The sequence below is a fragment of the Dendrobates tinctorius genome, unplaced genomic scaffold (genome assembly GCF_039654945.1).
Source record: "Dendrobates tinctorius isolate UK_male_01 unplaced genomic scaffold, ASM3965494v1 ptg000115l, whole genome shotgun sequence".
NCBI lineage: Eukaryota > Metazoa > Chordata > Amphibia > Anura > Dendrobatidae > Dendrobates > Dendrobates tinctorius.
In genome coordinates this window covers 4,845,472-4,863,046 of record NW_027361783.1, presented here as the reverse complement: position 1 = coordinate 4,863,046, position 17,575 = coordinate 4,845,472, and the positions used below count along the sequence as shown (strand labels likewise).

The 17,575-nt window shown below is 45.1% G+C and overlaps 1 protein-coding gene across 1 annotated transcript in view; it reads left to right on the top strand.

Moving 5' to 3' along the window:
- NOL7 (nucleolar protein 7) overlaps positions 1 to 405 on the top strand; it is a 30,226-nt gene extending 29,821 nt beyond the window's left edge. The window contains exon 8 of the mRNA XM_073589956.1: positions 79 to 405. Within this exon, the coding sequence (XP_073446057.1) occupies positions 79 to 143 (65 nt within the window). The 3' untranslated portion in view covers positions 144 to 405. The remainder of the gene's footprint in view (positions 1 to 78) is intronic.
- The last annotated feature ends 17,170 nt before the right edge of the window (positions 406 to 17,575 follow it).

The following is a 17,575-nucleotide window of genomic DNA, read 5'->3' as shown; positions in this document are numbered from 1 at the left end:
TGTGACAATCCAGTTAATGTCGCCTTTGCTTTCTTACACAAGGTTGTAGCCCACATTCATGTGTCTTAATTTCTGCAGGAGAAGAGGAGAAGCAGCGAGCAGCAAAGTTTAATCTAAAATGGGCGGACAAAAAGAAGCTTTGACCCTTTGAGGAACAAGAATGTTGAATATTGACTCTTATCTGTGGTGTGGGCTAACGTGATGTGATTGAGTTACGGCCTTCTAACCTCTGCTGCATCCACGCAGCTGCATTCGATGCCCTATTCAGCAACCCAAGGGAGGTTTTACCAAGTGCTCCTAGTCCATCTGAAGCTTCGCCTCTGCTACGTGGACGGTTTCATTTGTCAGAAATAAACTTGTAGAATTGTCACCTGCTTTTATATAAAGAGAAAACTATTCTTGGTATCCAGGTGTCTGTAGATTACTGTTCCCATAGTAGAGTTTTGGGGACCTCTGCCGGCTGCCATGGTAAGTGACTGAGTGGTCTGTCTGCATGGACATGCTCCACAGTAACCTGTGCAGACGAAGGCTGAGAATAGGATTGCTGTCTCCTGTCGACCTTTCGGGAGACACTAGAGATAAGCGGCTAAGCACATCATAACAGATGGAGCACTGAAGGCAGCTCACAAGCTTCTATATTTTTTTTCTTGCTCAATCTACAGGGAAAGGATTTTATTTGGGCCTTCAGCCAGATTTGCTGTAAGCAGCTTGAATTGTGTCTTGCGGCACTAATAATTCTGCCTCGCAGTATGTGTTCTGTACAAAACACAAGACTGTGAAAATATGAAAAATGAATAAGTCATTCTTTACGGACAATGACAATATTGTTCAGTGGGAACCAGGGCATCCTACACCTAATGAAAGGATTTGTTGGCACTGCAAGCTTCACCAATAGATCCCAGCCTGTTTACTGGCCTAGAATAGGTGGACTTTACTATAATACAGTATATCACAAAAGTGAGTACACCTCTGACATTTTTGTAAATATTGTAAAAGATATACAGTGGGGAAAATAAGTATTTGATACACTGTCCAAGTTTTCCCACCTACAACGATTGGAGAGGTCTGTAATTTTTTTATCATTGGTACACTTCAACTGAGACAGAAAGTAAAAAAAAATTCAGAAAATCACAATGTATGATTTGAACATAATTGCATTTTATTGCATGAAATAAGTATTTGATACAATATAGAGAAAGAGAACTTAATATTTTTTACAGAAACCTTTGATTGCAATTACAGACGTTTCCTGTAGTTCTTGACAAAGTTTGCACACACTGCAGCAGGGATTTTGTCCCGCTTCTCCATACAGATCTTCTCCAGATCTTTCAGGATTTGGGGCTGCCACTGAGCAACATTGAGTTTCAGATCTCTCCATAGATTTTCTATTGGGTTTAGGTCTGGAGACTGGCTAGGCCACTCCAGGACCTTTGAAATGCTTCTTATGGAGCCACTCCTTAGTTGCCCTGGCTGTGTGTTTTGGGTCATTGTCTTGCTGGAAGACCCCGCGATGACCCATCTTCAATGCTCTTGCTGAGAGAAGGAGGTTGTTGGCCCAAAGCTTGTGATGCATGACCCCATCCATCCTCCCTTCAATATGGTGCATTCGTCCTGTCCCTTTTGCAGAAAAGCACCCCCAAAGTATGATGTTTTCCCCCACCATACTTCATGGTAGGGATGGTGTTCTTGGGGTTGTACACATCATCATTCTTAATCCAAACATGGTGAGATGAATTAATGCCAAAAAGTTCTATTTTGGTCTCATCTGACCACATGATCTTCTCCCATGCCTCCTCTGGATCATCCAGATGGTCACTGGTGAACGTCAAACAGGCCTGGACATGTGCTGACGTGAGCAGGGGCACCTTGCGTACCCTGCAGGATTTTAATCTATGACGGCATAGTGTGTTACTAACAGTAATGTTTGAGATTGTGGTCTCAAACGTCTCAGGTCATTGACCAGGTGCTCCAGTGTAGTTATGGGCTGATTCCTGATCTTTCTCAGAATCATCCTTAACCCACAAGGTGAGATATTGCAAAGAGCCCCAGACCAAGGAAGACTGACAGCCGTCTTGTGTTTCTTACATTTTATAATATTTGTGCTAACAGTTGTTTACTTCTCATCAAACTTCTTGCCTATTGTCCTGTAGCCCATCCCAGCCTTGTGCAGGTCTACAATGTTGTCCCTGGGGTCCTTTGACAGCTCTTTGGTCTTGGCCATGGTGGAGAGGTTGGAGTGTGATTGTGTGTGGATAGATAATGAGTTCAAACAGGTGCAATTAATACAGGTAATGAGTGCAGAGTAGGAGAGCTTCTTAAAGAAAAATTAACAGGTCTGTGAAGACAGAATTCTTGCCGTTTGGTAGGTGATAAAACACTTAATTGCATTTTATTGCATGAAATATTTGTCATGCAATGTGATTTTATGTTTTTTATTTTTAGATTGTCTCTCCCAGTTGAAGTGTACCTACAATAAAATTTACAGATCTCTCCATTCTTTGTAGGTGGGGAAACTTGCAAAATTGTCAGTGTATCAAATACTTATTTTCCACACCATAATAAAATATTTTTAAAAAATGTGAGAGGTGTACTCACTTTTGTGACATACTGTATGTAGGGAAAAATTGGTTTTAACACTAGTACTTTCATATTAGAATTTTCTCTTACCGGACCTTTCTGGTGAAAAGTAGCTATGCAGTGGGGGTGACAATAACCCCTGAGAATGACCTGAGTGGTTTCCATTACCCCCATGCATTTTATTGGGTGGTCATCTGTCTCCATGGAGAACAGTCCAGGGCTCATTTATTTTTGGCAGCAATGAGGATCACAGCTGCCAAACTTCCACCACTAACTGCTTGTCGTAGTAAAAGGGTTTTGTGAATAAAACATTAGTATAAAAACAAACCGTTGTTTGGTTGGAGACCTAAGAGTTAAAGGCTTTGTAGGACATTGGGCCTAGTAGACACTTATGGGTGCAATATTGGGTCTGTACAACTGTAAGGTGGCATACTACTCCTATGACTGTATACGCAAGTACTAAGGCCATTTTCACATGGCAACATGTAGGATCAGTTTTTGAAAGCACAGACCGGAAGTGGCCCGAAATATTTTCAGTATAGTTTTGGCTTCAACATACTGACCATTCTATGACAATGTGAAAATGGTCTAGCAGTTACTCTGGATCAGTCCTTGGGGCCCCTGGACAGTCTGCTATCTGCTGTTCCTCTTATTAGCCGTCCTGGGGCAACGTCATCGTTGTGGTAAGATGCACATGCAATGTTGCACCAGCTAACCAGAAGAGGAGCCAGGGATGCCGGCGAATAGGACAAGAGTCCTGCAAACTTATTTGCTCATATGGCAGAAAATAACAATGGAAACTGCCCGTTTACGTCTTTGTGATTCTCTTTCTCTCTCATTGCACGCTGCTTGGTTCAGCTGGCAGGTCGGTGTGTAGTAATGTCACTTCTAGGTTTACTGTTACCTGAGTATCCTGGATTTGGAAGGTCAAGTAAGTGCTTTATGGATCAGATCTCGGAGTATGTGGAGTTGACTACATCTCAATTCTTCCTTCATTATATATTAAAGAAGATCTGTCACCTCCCCACAACTTGAGTAAAAGTGTCCAGAATGTAGTTAGCAGTAATAATTTAGGTGTTCACTTGCTCCCTCCCAACATAACCTCACCGATGAGGGAAATACAATGAGGAAGGGATATATTTATAACTTGTATGGTGACTTGGAAACCCAGTAAGTGATCCCACTGCCACGTTAATAGCAGCCTCCTGCTGGCTAAGGTGGTGTTCCCACAATGAGTGTCTGTTGGGGTTTTGATGCATGAGTTTTCTATAAATTTGATCCACTTTGCTGGAACTGGAAGTCAACGCATCAAAAATTCAACGGATGGTCCGAAATTCAAATTAATTTTCATCTTAAATTGCTATTTATCTAATGCCATAATCTGAACTATTTTCCAGTATACTTGAATTAAACATTCCCTATCCTTCCCTCCCTACACTATAACAGGTTTTTTTCCCCGTCTCCCATGACGGCACACATGAGAGAGGGGATCTGCCCAGTCAGGACAGGAACCCTACTGAAGATAAAAGGGGCGGTACCTCTCCCTCGCTTCAGTTGGGTTTCCTGTCCTGACAGGGACCCGTGTTCTGAAGATCACGTACCTGCCCCTCATGCCGGCGTGGAAGATCAGGCTGGTTCCTGAGCGCTGTGTCGGGAGGGGAAAGCACCGTCCGTGGGTCCCCCGGGGGCTCAGCGTCCAAGTGGGCGCAGAAGCAGCACGGCTGGTGTCCTGGGGCTCTGCCTTGGCTGCCGCGCTGCCCTCTCCCCCTCTGCCGCGTCCAGAAGCAGCGCAGGTTGATATTGGACTCCGAGCAACAACGCTGCCTCCTACCAGAGAGCAAAGTGACCAAGATAAGAGGCCTAGCTTGCACAGCAATACAAAGACCAAATATGACACTGAGGAACGCAACACACCCGAGTCATAACGGACAATCAGGCAGTAGTAGCCTACATCAATCACCAGGGGGGAACGAGATCTCGGGGCCTCATGCAAATATCGGATCTACTCTTCCAGCTAGCAGAACAACATCTGTTATCCATCACAGCACTGCACATAAAGGGGGTAGAAAATATACAGGCAGACTTCCTGAGTCGCAGGCACCTATGACAAGGGGAATGGTCCCGCCTAAACCCCCAAGTCTTCCAACAAATAGTTCAGGCCTGGGGCAAACCAGATATAGACCTGTTCGCTACCGCACACAACCGGAAGGTCAGGAGGTTCTGCTCACTAAATCCAAGGGAAAACCCCTTCGCAGTAGATGCCCTACAAATACCCTGGAAGTTCATCCTGGCCTATGCATTTCCCCCGATAACAATGATCCCAGTAGTGGTCAGGAAAATCAGGAAGGATCGAGCGAGAATAATTCTTATAGCTCCGTTTTGGCCGAGGAGGCCTTGGTTCTCCCTTCTGAGACTCATGTCGGTGACAGATCCATGGATATTACCGGAGATTCCAGACCTGCTTTCCCAGGGACCAGTGGTTCACTCTCAGGTGAAGGGCTTCCATCTAGCAGCCTGGAATTTGAGAGGGCGCTACTGAGTCGCCAGGGATTCTCCAGGGTTAGTCTCCACCCTGTTGAAAAGTAGGAAACCTATAACATCCCAAATCTACGTTAGAACGTGGAAAAAGTTCCTAGACTTCCTGGGGGAACCCTTGGGGGATGAAGCGCCAGTGGGACCTATCCTAGAATTCTTACAGTCGGGGCTACAACTGGGGTTAGCCACTAACACACTCAAAGTCCAAGTCTCAGCTTTGGGGGCCCTATATAACTGCAACTTAGCAGCCAATAGGTGGGAGTCCCGATTCATAAAGTCCTGTGGCAGGTCAAGGCCGGTCATTATCCCAAAGATACCACCCTGGGACCTCAACCTAGTCTTAGAGGCCTTAACCAAAGACCCCTTTGAACCACTACTAGAGCTGTCACCAAAGCTACTTACACTTAAAACTGTCTTACTCGTAGCCATAACATCAGCCCGAAGAGTGAGCGACCTACAAGCTCTATCTATATGTCCTCCATATACACAGATCTTGGATGACCGAGTGGTTCTAAGACCAGACCCGGCCTATCTCCCCAAGGTAGTCCAAAACTTTCATAGGACTCAGGAGATCTCCTTGCCATCTTTCTGTAACAATCCTAGAAACCCTGGGGAGCAAAAGTTCCATACATTAGATGTAAGAAGAGCCATAGTACAATATACAGTGGGGCAAAAAAGTATTTAGTCAGTCAGCAATAGTGCAAGTTCCACCACTTAAAAAGATGAGAGGCGTCTGTAATTTACATCATAGGTAGACCTCAACTATGGGAGACAAACTGAGAAAAAAAAATCCAGAAAATCACATTGTCTGTTTTTTTTTCCTTTTATTTGCATATTATGGTGGAAAATAAGTATTTGGTCAGAAACAAAATTTCATCTCAATACTTTGTGATATATCCTTCGTTGGCAATGACAGAGGTCAAACGTTTTCTGTAAGTCTTCACAAGGTTGCCACACACTGTTGTTGGTATGTTGGCCCATTCCTCCATGCAGATCTCCTCTAGAGCAGTGATGTTTTTGGCTTTTCGCTTGGCAACACGGACTTTCAACTCCCTCCAAAGGTTTTCTATAGGGTTGAGATCTGGAGACTGGCTAGGCCACTCCAGGACCTTGAAATGCTTCTTACGAAGCCACTCCTTCGTTGCCCTGGCGGTGTGCTTTGGATCATTGTCATGTTGAAAGACCCAGCCACGTTTCATCATCAATGCCCTTGCTGATGGAAGGAGGTTTGCACTCAAAATCTCACGATACATGGCCCCGTTCATTCTTTCATGTACCCGGATCAGTCGTCCTGGCCCCTTTGCAGAGAAACAGCCCCAAAGCATGATGTTTCCACCACCATGCTTTACAGTAGGTATGGTGTTTGATGGATGCAACTCAGTATTCTTTTTCCTCCAAACACGACAAGTTGTGTTTCTACCAAACAGTTCCAGTTTGGTTTCATCAGACCATAGGACATTCTCCCAAAACTCCTCTGGATCATCCAAATGCTCTCTAGCAAACTTCAGACGGGCCCGGACATGTACAGGCTTAAGCAGTGGGACACGTCTGGCACTGCAGGATCTGAGTCCATGGTGGCGTAGTGTGTTACTTATGGTAGGCCTTGTTACATTGGTCCCAGCTCTCTGCAGTTCATTCACTAGGTCCCCCCGCATGGTTCTGGGATTTTTGCTCACCGTTCTTGTGATCATTCTGACCCCACGGGGTGGGATTTTGCGTGGAGCACCAGATCGAGGGAGATTATCAGTGGTCTTGTATGTCTTCCATTTTCTAATTATTGCTCCCACAGTTGATTTCTTCACTCCAAGCTGGTTGGCTATTGCAGATTCAGTCTTCCCAGCCTGGTGCAGGGCTACAATTTTGTTTCTGGTGTCCTTTGACAGCTCTTTGGTCTTCACCATAGTGGAGTTTGGAGTCAGACTGTTTGAGGGTGTGCACAGGTGTCTTTTTATACTGATAACAAGTTTAAACAGGTGCCATTACTACAGGTAATGAGTGGAGGAAAGAGGAGACTCTTAAAGAAGAAGTTACAGGTCTGTGAGAGCCAGAAATCTTGATTGCTTGTTTCTGACCAAATACTTATTTTCCACCATAATATGCAAATAAAAGGAAAAAAACAGACAATGTGATTTTCTGGATTTTTTTTTTCTCAGTTTGTCTCCCATAGTTGAGGTCTACCTATGATGTAAATTACAGACGCCTCTCATCTTTTTAAGTGGTGGAACTTGCACTATTGCTGACTGACTAAATACTTTTTTGCCCCGCTGTATGTCAGTAACTAGTCAGTGGAGGAAAGATCAGTCCCTTTTTGTAGCCTTTCAGGGTAGTAGAAAAGGGCACGGGGTAGCTAAGAGTACCATTGCCAGACGGATCAGGGAGGCCATTATGTTATCCTACTCCGCAAGTGGCGCTCCGGTTCCAGAAGGCATCAAGGCTCACTCCACCAGAGCCGTGGCTACCTCCTGGGCAGAGAAGGCTGAGGTATCGATTGAAGAAATTTGTAAAGCAGCTACTTGGTCCTCACCTTCCACCTTTTTTAAGCACTACCGACTTGATCTGTCTTCCTCTACTGACCTAACCTTTGGTAGAAGGGTGCTGCAAGCGGTGGTCCCTCCCTAAGGTGTCTTATTCTACAAAAGTCTCTCATGTGTGCTGTCATGGGAGACGGGAAAACACCAAGGTTACTTACCGGTAGCCGGTTTTTCTGGAGCCCATGACTGCACCTGTATATTCCCCCCCCTTTTTTCACTTCTTTGGTGTGCACTATAGTTTGGGTGCTTTTTTTAGTTAGATATAATGTGGTGATAGTTTTACCATGTGTACTAACCCGGGGAGCCTCTCATGGTCTGTAAACTAACTGAAGCGTGGGAGAGGTACCGCCCCTTTTATCTTCAGTAGGGTTCCTGTCCTGACTGGGCAGATCCCCTCTCTCGTGTGCCGTCATGGGCTCCGGAAAAAACGGCTACCGGTAAGTAACCTTGGTGTTTTTTCCCTATTTCCCTTTGGATGAAGCTTCTTTAAAGAATCCCAGTGCATGCCAATGATGCATCATTTCAGGGAGGGGGCAGTGACCGTAGCATCTGCCCCCGATGACATGTTGAGTATCCCAGCATGCACTGGGAATCTGAAAAAGAAAGTAGGAAAAAAAAAAGGGAAGGATAGAACAGAATTTTTTAATTTAAGTATATGAGAAAATAGTTTACAGTATGAAATAGATAGGGATTTGGGACAAAAATTAATTTGGATTTTGGACCTCTCCTTTAACCTAAAACTGCTGTAAGGAACTGTGCTAAAACATACACGCTGCATCTGCTGCATGCACTTTTTTTTACTGCGCGCAAAGTTCAGGTGAAGCCCCTAACACTGCATCAATGCACTTTTTTCACAAATGTTACTACTTTGAACATTAGGGTACAAGGGCCATGTCTTCCCATGAAACGACAGCTGTGGCATCTTTATGTACTACGTTGAGTAAGATGAGTTAGTTAAGGCCTGGTGAATCTCCTGTTATCTGGATTACACAGACCGCCGTCCTAATGATTCACTTGCTTTTGTAGGAACAGCTGCTGTCATAAGGCAGACAGGTTTCATGACGAGAATCAATAACAGTAAACTATTGAGATCCCACAAAATAATCCATCCGCGTGAGTCAACGTGACTGTTACATGTCAGGTACAGTCAGCGTGGGTGGTGACTGCAAACATTACTGTTCTACTGTCAACACACCACAGTTCTTTAGTCCCTGCAATGTGTTCTATAGATCCAAGGAGCCTGTGGCCATGAGCCATTTGCAACGTAAGATGATTTGTGGCATTCCAATAGATTCTAAAATGTAACTTCCCTTTGAAAAAAAATTACGGTAGATTAAATGGTATACATAATAAATTAAGAAATCACATATAGCCATTTTTTTTGTGCAGATACAGTAGTGTTCAAAATAACAGCAGTGTGTGCAAAAGCACAAAATCTCTATACTAGTTTTTTTTTGTGATTTAAAACATGAAGAGAAATGTATATAACTTTTAACTATTTTACAGAAAATAAAAAATGATCATTGGGCTGTTCAAAAAAAAAAAAACAGCAGTGTCTGCGTTTGTCTTTACAAACTTATAATTTGTATTTTTTTTTTTTTGTAGATTTAGCATTCCTGTGAATCATTAACCTAACATTTAGTTGTATAATGTGGAGAAACGGGGTCAGTGGGTGCTCTCGTCCACTGGCCTGGCTGCCTTTAGAAAGACTGCATGGACCAGGACTCATACCACTGAACGCCTGCTCTATCTCCTTGTGGGCAGAACACTGCACAGACAACACAGGGTTAGGGTAAAACAGTGTGGCCAAGCTTTATTGAACCACAACACCCATTAGCAAACAGAACAATTTCAGCAATTACCCAAAATGATGCACAACACAGGGTCTCACCCCTCCGCTGACTCACCGAGATGCTAGTGGATGTTATGTCAGAGCTCCCAAGGTCGCTATTCCACCTGTGTTAACACACAGAGAGGAGGTCACGACAAGCGCAGGGAGATAACAGAGAGCAGTCCAGTGTTCTTTCAGCCGGGTCTAACGTACCCTCCGCTGGGATCCTGAAGAGTTTCTTGTCCGTTAGGTGTTTAGCAGGAGGTCCGGCTAGGAGCTCCAAGTGGTGAGATGAGACACCGTCTCTCTGTCTCCAGGGTCTTTTAAGCTGGAGTCACACATAGTGACTTACCAGCGATCCCGACAACGATATCAACGTGTCAGGATCGCTGGTAAGTCGCTATGTGATCGCTGGTGAGCTGTCAGACAGCTTCACCAGCGATCAGCACGCCGAGGTGAGGAGCGAGCCCAGGAGCAGCGGACAAGTGTGCCTGCTGTTCCAGTCCTCCACCAGCAGAGGGAGCGCCTGCATCCCCGGCCTCTCCTGGTGGCGTCCTGCTGCCTCCTGGTCCCCAGCGTGCGGCGGCAGGTACACACTCCGCGGGCTCCTGGTCCCCAGCGTGAGGCGGCGGCACCTGTAACTCGCTGGTAACTAACGTACACATCGGGTAGCCAAGGGACGAAACTAATGTACCATCTACAAACAATCCCATTACTTCTGAATATCAAACTATACAATTTGAACAAATTAAATACCATGTCATGGCCCAACTAGTAGATACGCAGACTGAGTTCACACGCAATGCGTTTGACATAATGGTTAATTCAGTGAAAAACTCATCATCTATATCAAAGCTATACAGCGAGATGAGAGAAGTCCTCATAGACAGCCACCCAGACACATTTTATAAGAAATGGGAAACGCAACTAGAGGATAAAAATCTGGGAGACAAAATAAGGAAAGACTGGATGAAAGTCCGCCAGTTCCTTGGAAATGAAGGCTGGAGAGAAACTCAGTATAAAATAATCCATAGGGCGATTTACGCCTTCCAGTTTCCAAAGGGCTCTGAAGCATTAGATAGAATCACCCAATGTCCCAAATGCAACACACCATATACTGACCTACTTCACGGTTTGCTGACTTGCAAACTAGTAACAGATTTCTGGTGGGCAGTGAGAAAATTTATGGAAAATATCTGGGACTGGGGGGACGAGATCCCGGTGAACTTGGTTCTCTTCCATTATTGGGAGGAACAACCTAAAATACGTCTGGGAAGCGGAAGCCCCCCGCAGGTTGTACACAATTATAATGCTCACGAAGAAATTAATATTAAAATATTGGCTAAAGAAAGAAATACCAACCATTAAAGAACTCACGGAACATCTAAAACATATAATGCTTCTTGATAAATTGGATGCAGAGAAGAGAAAGTCCAAAGATACAGCTAAATTTTTCATGAAATGGAAACAGTTTATTACGGAACATTGCAATGGGGAAGAAATAAAGCGTATAGTTGGTCCATTTTTGGGCACAACGTGGTATCACACAGAATCTCTGTTGGGAACATTGGGTATACTAAGCCTGAATTAAATGACTTAAAGAAGCGATGACCATTGGCCGGAGAGCGTCCTGGTTGACCCCGAATGGAGGGATCTGTTCTAACTGTAGTTTGATAAAGTTTCAGGGTAAGGGGAGAGGGTTTGTAGTAAAATGTTAAATGGGGAGGGTGGGAGGGAGATACTCCTAGTTCAAATTGAAGCCTAAAGAGAAGAAGAGATACTATTATCAATGTTTGACAACCCTGTGGTGTAATAATTTATATAGCACTCTTTCTCTTTTAAATTGTATGAGTTTGATTTGTTTTGTAAAAACCAATAAAGAGTTTAAAAAACAAAAAAAAGGCGGTACCTCTCACCTGCATCAGTTGGTTTCCTGTCCCCACAAGGGAACCTACAGACTTACCGGATGCCGGGGCCGACCAGTCTGGTGGATGGCAGCGGGAGCCCCCTGCCCCAGCTGGGGCGGTTAATCGAGGCGCCACCGCTGGGGTCAGCGGGCCTCCAGGGTGTGCGGGGGGAGAGACGGCAGCAGGAAGATCCGTCCTCCCTCTGGTTGGCGTCCTTCCATGGTGCCGGAAGCAGCCCTGGGCTGGAGCAGGTACCGGGGTGGGAGTGCGCCAGCGGGCGCAGGTATCCCCACGCGCGGCGGCAGCCAGGGAAGACGCTGCTGCCGTGCAGGACACTTGGCGGGGGTGCTCACGCAGGGCGGAAGAGGCCGGCAGGCCGGGGAACGCCGCCGCGCAAGGCACCTCTGGGAAGCCCATTCCACGAGAGCAGTGTCAATTTCCTGGGCAGAGAGAGCGGGCATCTCAATTGAGCAGATATGTAGAGCCGCTACTTGGTCCTCTCCTTATACCTTCTTTAACCACTATCGGCTGGACCTAGCCACCTCCTCAGATCTAACCTTTGGTAGAAGGGTGCTGGAGGCAGTGGTCCCCCCCAAATATATAGTCTCTGCAATTCTCTCCGTGGTGCCATCATGGGGGAAGGAGAAAATCGTAGTTACTTACCGATAACGGTATTTCTCCGATCCCATGACGGCACCCGTATATTCCCTCCCTACACGCGTGGGGTGTGCACTTGTTGTAAATACAGTTTAGTCAGAAAGTCACGTGGTGTCTCCTCTACGCAGTTTAATAATTATAGAAATTCCTTTTTCTTAAAGTGTTGTATTAGTATTAGGCTGAAGTTCCATTAATGCTCTGTAAAACAACTGATGCGGGAGAGAGGTACCGCCTTTTTATCGGTAGGTTTCCTGTCCCCGTGGGGTGGACCCCCTATCTCCGTGGTGCTGTCATGGGATCGGAGAAATACCGTTATTGGTATGTAACTACGATTTTTGTTGGACTGGAGCCAAGATTTTGCTTGTTTACTGGTCTGTTTAGGGTCGTTGTGTTGTTGAAACACCCACTTTTAGGTCATATCCTCTTCAGCGTAAGACAACATGACCTCTTAGAGTATTTTAATATATGCAAACTGGTCCATGATCCCTGTCATGTGCTCAGGTCCTCCAGATCTGATTGGTCCATCTCAGAGATCTGGAAGGTCCCGGCAGTGCACGGCTATAAAAGGCCGGCATGGCCGCTCGGCCATGCGCTAGTATACTTTAGACTTGCTAGATGTGTGAATGGTGATGGATGTACGATTCTGGTGACTGACTTATTAAGATTCCCCTCCCTCTGATATTACGCATGTGGATAGGGAACTAGAGAGTCAGCGCCAGTCAGTGGCAAGCCATAGGCCACTGTGCACACCGCACCTCTACACTAGCGTCCGATTGTATCACGTCTCACGGGACTATCATATAGCGGCTGTGTTTGCCGCTGCGCTGCAGTCAGCAGCACGTACCGGCTTCCGCGGTAGCGACGTCGCACGCACGGTAGGTCTAGACGTACACCGACCTCAGCCTTGGGCCCGTGTCCTGTGACCGGATACCGTGCATGCAATTTCGCTGAGACCTGTGAGTCTAACAGGCTCGTGTTTGTTTATGTTACAGTGCCTCTGTGAGCCAAGAGTCCGCTCAGCGCACATCGGGTGGCGTTTAACCCGTGCGCGTTATACCGCCATATAGCGCGTCTGTCATTACTCAGCAGTAGTGTTAACACCTTCTGCACGGTGGACCCCCGAGCGGCGAGCGCACTTTATTATTTATTTATTGCGTTCCGCCATTCCTAACACCTTCCTGATGGTCCAATCCGAGCTGGAGAAGGGCCTGAGCATGTGACCTCCGATCTCCAATGAGAGATTGCCCACTGGCATGCTCAGTGGACCGAAAGGACTTAGTCCCTGGACTAACTCGCTGCTGACCAGCATGCGTTGCTATAACTGGACCAGACCTACAGAGCTGGTCTGAGCAGAGCGCCTGGATCGACGAGTCTGCTGAGCAGCATCCTCTGCGGCTGGAGAGGAATGGGCGACTGCCGAATGCAAGGCTCGGGATTCCTGCTGTGCAGCGACAGGAACCTGAGGCCTAACACGTTTGTGGGAAAACCCCTTTTATGTGACCGGCTTCCTCTGCCTTTAGACATGTTGCGCATCTGCCGCCTGGATAAGCCGAATGATTCACTGCGCCTGCACTGAATTTGCGTAGGCGCAGTGCGACGGTGTTCCGCTGGTGGTACCACACAATAGGTTGGTACCAGCAGCAGTTTCCATATTGGGTGTCCCAATATGGCAGTCGGTGAACTTCCTCCGCTTGGAATTCTGGGATACAGTGACATCTCGACAGAACAGGAAACGAAAACATTACAAGGCAATTATATAAATAGATACCGACTCAAATATCTGCAGATCATGAATGCTGAATCTGTTGGTTTTCTTAGAATCTACTTCACCAACTGATAAATTGTTTGATATGTGGTGATATAATTTATACCAGAAACAGTAATTCATCTGCTTAGTCATTTTGGACTGCTATTATTTTGAACACTCTACGTGTCTTGTCGCACAGTTAATTTTAAAGCCCCATCACATGACACTGTGTATCCTCAGAAACCTATTGCCTGTCACTTCATTCGGCTGCCATGCAAGGATCTAGGCCCAGATGGAAAGATGAGTCAAATCTCGTGCTGAGGCAATTGTGTTTCATGATCTAGTTTTAGTAATCATTTTCCCAGAGGCCTTTTAGAAAAGTATAAATGTCATGGCAAGTGCCATGCCCTGCACATTCGAGAGTGATGTTCGTCTTTCTCTGCCAGCATGTAACAGTATGTGGAAACCACATTCATCCAATCTGGCTTTAAGTACTTTGTTATATGCCCAGAACAGTGGCACATAGCTGGCACTGACACTTTTTGTTAAAATATACATAAAACTATTGGATGATAAGTGACTTTTTATAGTAAAGTGAAAATAACCATTTTATCATATGTAATCTGTATAACAAGATTTTTTAGTTTTCCTGAATTCAGCATCTACATTTTATTATTAATGAGGTTGTCTTGTGCTTTTCTATTGATGGACTATTGCTCATCAATACCAGATAGGTGCAACACACAGCACCTCCTGCCAATCAGCTGATTAGTGGGGGTACTGTATGCCCCCCGATCTGGTATTGATTAACAATCCTATAATATAATCAATATAAAAGGACCAATCGCTTTTAAGTCCATCTAGTTCACCTTGTTCTTCAGTCTTTTTAATCCCAAAAAACACAACCTGCCCACATGAAGAATAAACTGTTTTCGCCCACCTTAAGCAAAAGGGAAAAAATGGCTTACCCATTTTTATTCAAATAGGTGCAAAAAAATCTTAATTTTGTTAAAATAAATATTGTTATACAAGAAAAAAAAAAGCTTAATCCTTTACACATTTTCTACTCTCACTAAATAAGGAGGACCTGTCTGTTTCTGTATTAAATTTGATGGGGTTAGTAATGGGGGCGTCTTATAGATGCCTGTCCATTACTAATCTGAGCTTTATGTCAGCTGTTTTCTATTCACTGACATCAACTCCACAACTATTACCCCATTTGCCACTGCACCAGGGCAAGCGGAGGCTATAAGCGCCAGAATTGGCGCATCTAATGGATGCACCATTTTTGGGGCACCTGAGGGCCCCTTCCTAGGCTAATAATATCAGTTTACAGTAGTTTAGTCATTGCTGGTTAATAAATATAAGGGGGACCCCACACTTTTTATTCATTTTATGGTTTTTTTTTTGAGGGGGAAGGGGGGTCTCCCCAATAACCAGTAAAGACTACGCAAACAGCTGTGAGCTGATATGAATAGCCTCGGAACCTTTATGGCTATTTGCCCCTTTCGCAGAATAATAACAGCCCCCAGCCATCGGCTTTCCCTCAGCTGCTTAGGAAAGTTACTGGTCACTACAAGCAGTTTTTTTTAATTTTATTTAATATGCACTAAACAAAGATGGTGACCGCCGACTACAGCTGTCATCAGACTCGCCTGGTCTCGCGGATCGCAGGGAGACCAGGCGACCATGATAAGAGGGGCATTCAGCACCCAAGCCTGGGAACAGCGCGAACTGTACTGCACCATCCGTTCATGTCAGCTATTATCAGAACAGTTTTGGGCTACAGGTGCCATTCCTACACCACACTGATGACACATGGATCTGATCTGAATGTCATCAGTAGGCCGGGATCACACATGCGAGGAATACCGCCGAGTCTCACATGTTAATACCCAGCACTGCCACCGGCACTCAGGAGCGGAGCTTGCGGCTGCATGCTCCGATCCGAGTGACGGGCATTAACATGTGAGACTAGGCCGTATTCCTTGCATGTGTGATCCCGGCCGTCCGCACATATGGGGAACGTTTTGGGGCCTGTTCTGCTGGGAAAAAAACGGATATGTCAGGCTGTTTTGGCCATGGCCACACGGTCCATGGAAACACACTGACATGCCCGCAGAGCCGTCAATTCAATCTACTTGTGCAAGTGTCTCCAGTACATGTGTAAACTGTCAACACACGTACTGGAGACACCAACATGTGAAGTAGACCCATGGTAGTAATATGCACCTAAAGTCAATTATTTCTTGTACATGTCCTTGCTGGATTGTGTTTTTACATTATACTAAATAATATATTTTGATTAAAGAAAATGTTTTTCTGGTGTTTCAGTTCACATGTGATTTAAATGGACTGTCAGCACAGAATGACTGGTTAAATTAAGGACAGGCGCTCAGAGCTGCATGGCCGTGCTAAAGATTTAAATACACCTTCCCATCTGCTTGGTTTCAATCCATCTCCACCCTTCTCTGGCTCTATGAAGCATGAGCTGTTAAAGAAGAGAGGAGGGTGGAGACTAAGTGAAAAGCTGGTGGTAATGTCTATAAATGATTGTTCCTGTTGTGATGCACCAAGTGGCGTTACTTTGTTTGAACAGTCATCTTGTGCTGACAGAGTCCTTTAAAGAGAGAATGAGATGACTAACACCGCGAATTGGACTTGCTGTTTGTTGCCGATATTTTGAAGAAGGTGGATCTCACTTTTTGCCATTGTTTATAGCTCATTGCCAAAGAGACCAGCCACATTTACCTGGCCCAACAATAGCTACATTCCAGGCTGCTGAGTTAACTCCTGAGATCCTAGTCAACTCTCTCCAGACCATTAATTTCTATGCAGCAGATAGGCACCAGCTACCCTCACTGTCAGCTCCTAAACCAGGGCTGCTGTTATCAGTCTTGCAAAATCAAAAGCCCCTGGCCCACACCTGTCACTGTCTTTCAGCGCTTATTTTCCAGGCACTGTTATTTCTATTTGATAGTATTGTCAAAGTAGCGTAGACTTTAGAACAAGCACTGACAGACATTATGTCACAGTAGCATACTTCTGCTGAGCTTATTGAAGCAGAACTGCCAAGGAGGATTGCCACCCCTCCCCTCTAGCCACCACAATCCTAGCAACAAGGAAATGAAATGGCTTTTTTGATGCATATTAGGCTACATTCCCATGATGAGTTTTTGATGTTGCTGTTGGTGTTTTTATTGCGTTTTTGACGCTGCCATTTTGTCTTTTGTTGGTGTGTCGTGCTTTAAATAAAGCTGCTTTATTTTTTATACAACCTGGTATTTGGCTTTGACAAAGCTTTGACGTAAGTGCGGATTACAGGCGTTTTTGATGCATTTCTGCAGCAGAAAAACGCACATAAAACACTTTTTTACCTGCAGAATTTCAATACCTAATGCAAGACTATTGGGAAAATCTGCACAGAATACTCAGCATACCTGCAAGAGAAATTGACATGCTGAGGATTTGAAATACGCATTACAGAGGCATTTACGCTGCATTAAAAAGAAGCACAGTGGGCAGGAGATCTCTTTAAATCCCATCCACTTTGCTGGAACTGTAAAATGCTGAGTTTTTAAGGCAGCAAAAATATGCAGCGTCAAAAACGCACCAAAAGTTAATTGTGGGAAAGTGGCCTTAGTTTTAAGTTTACACCATCTATGGATCAGCTTACTTTGGACATCTAATATGCCACACTGTAAAGTAATTTCAGAGCATAAGACCAAGATTTAGTCCACGCCCCAATCTCTACCCACTTTTCAATAGGCCACTTCCTCTTGTCTAAAGT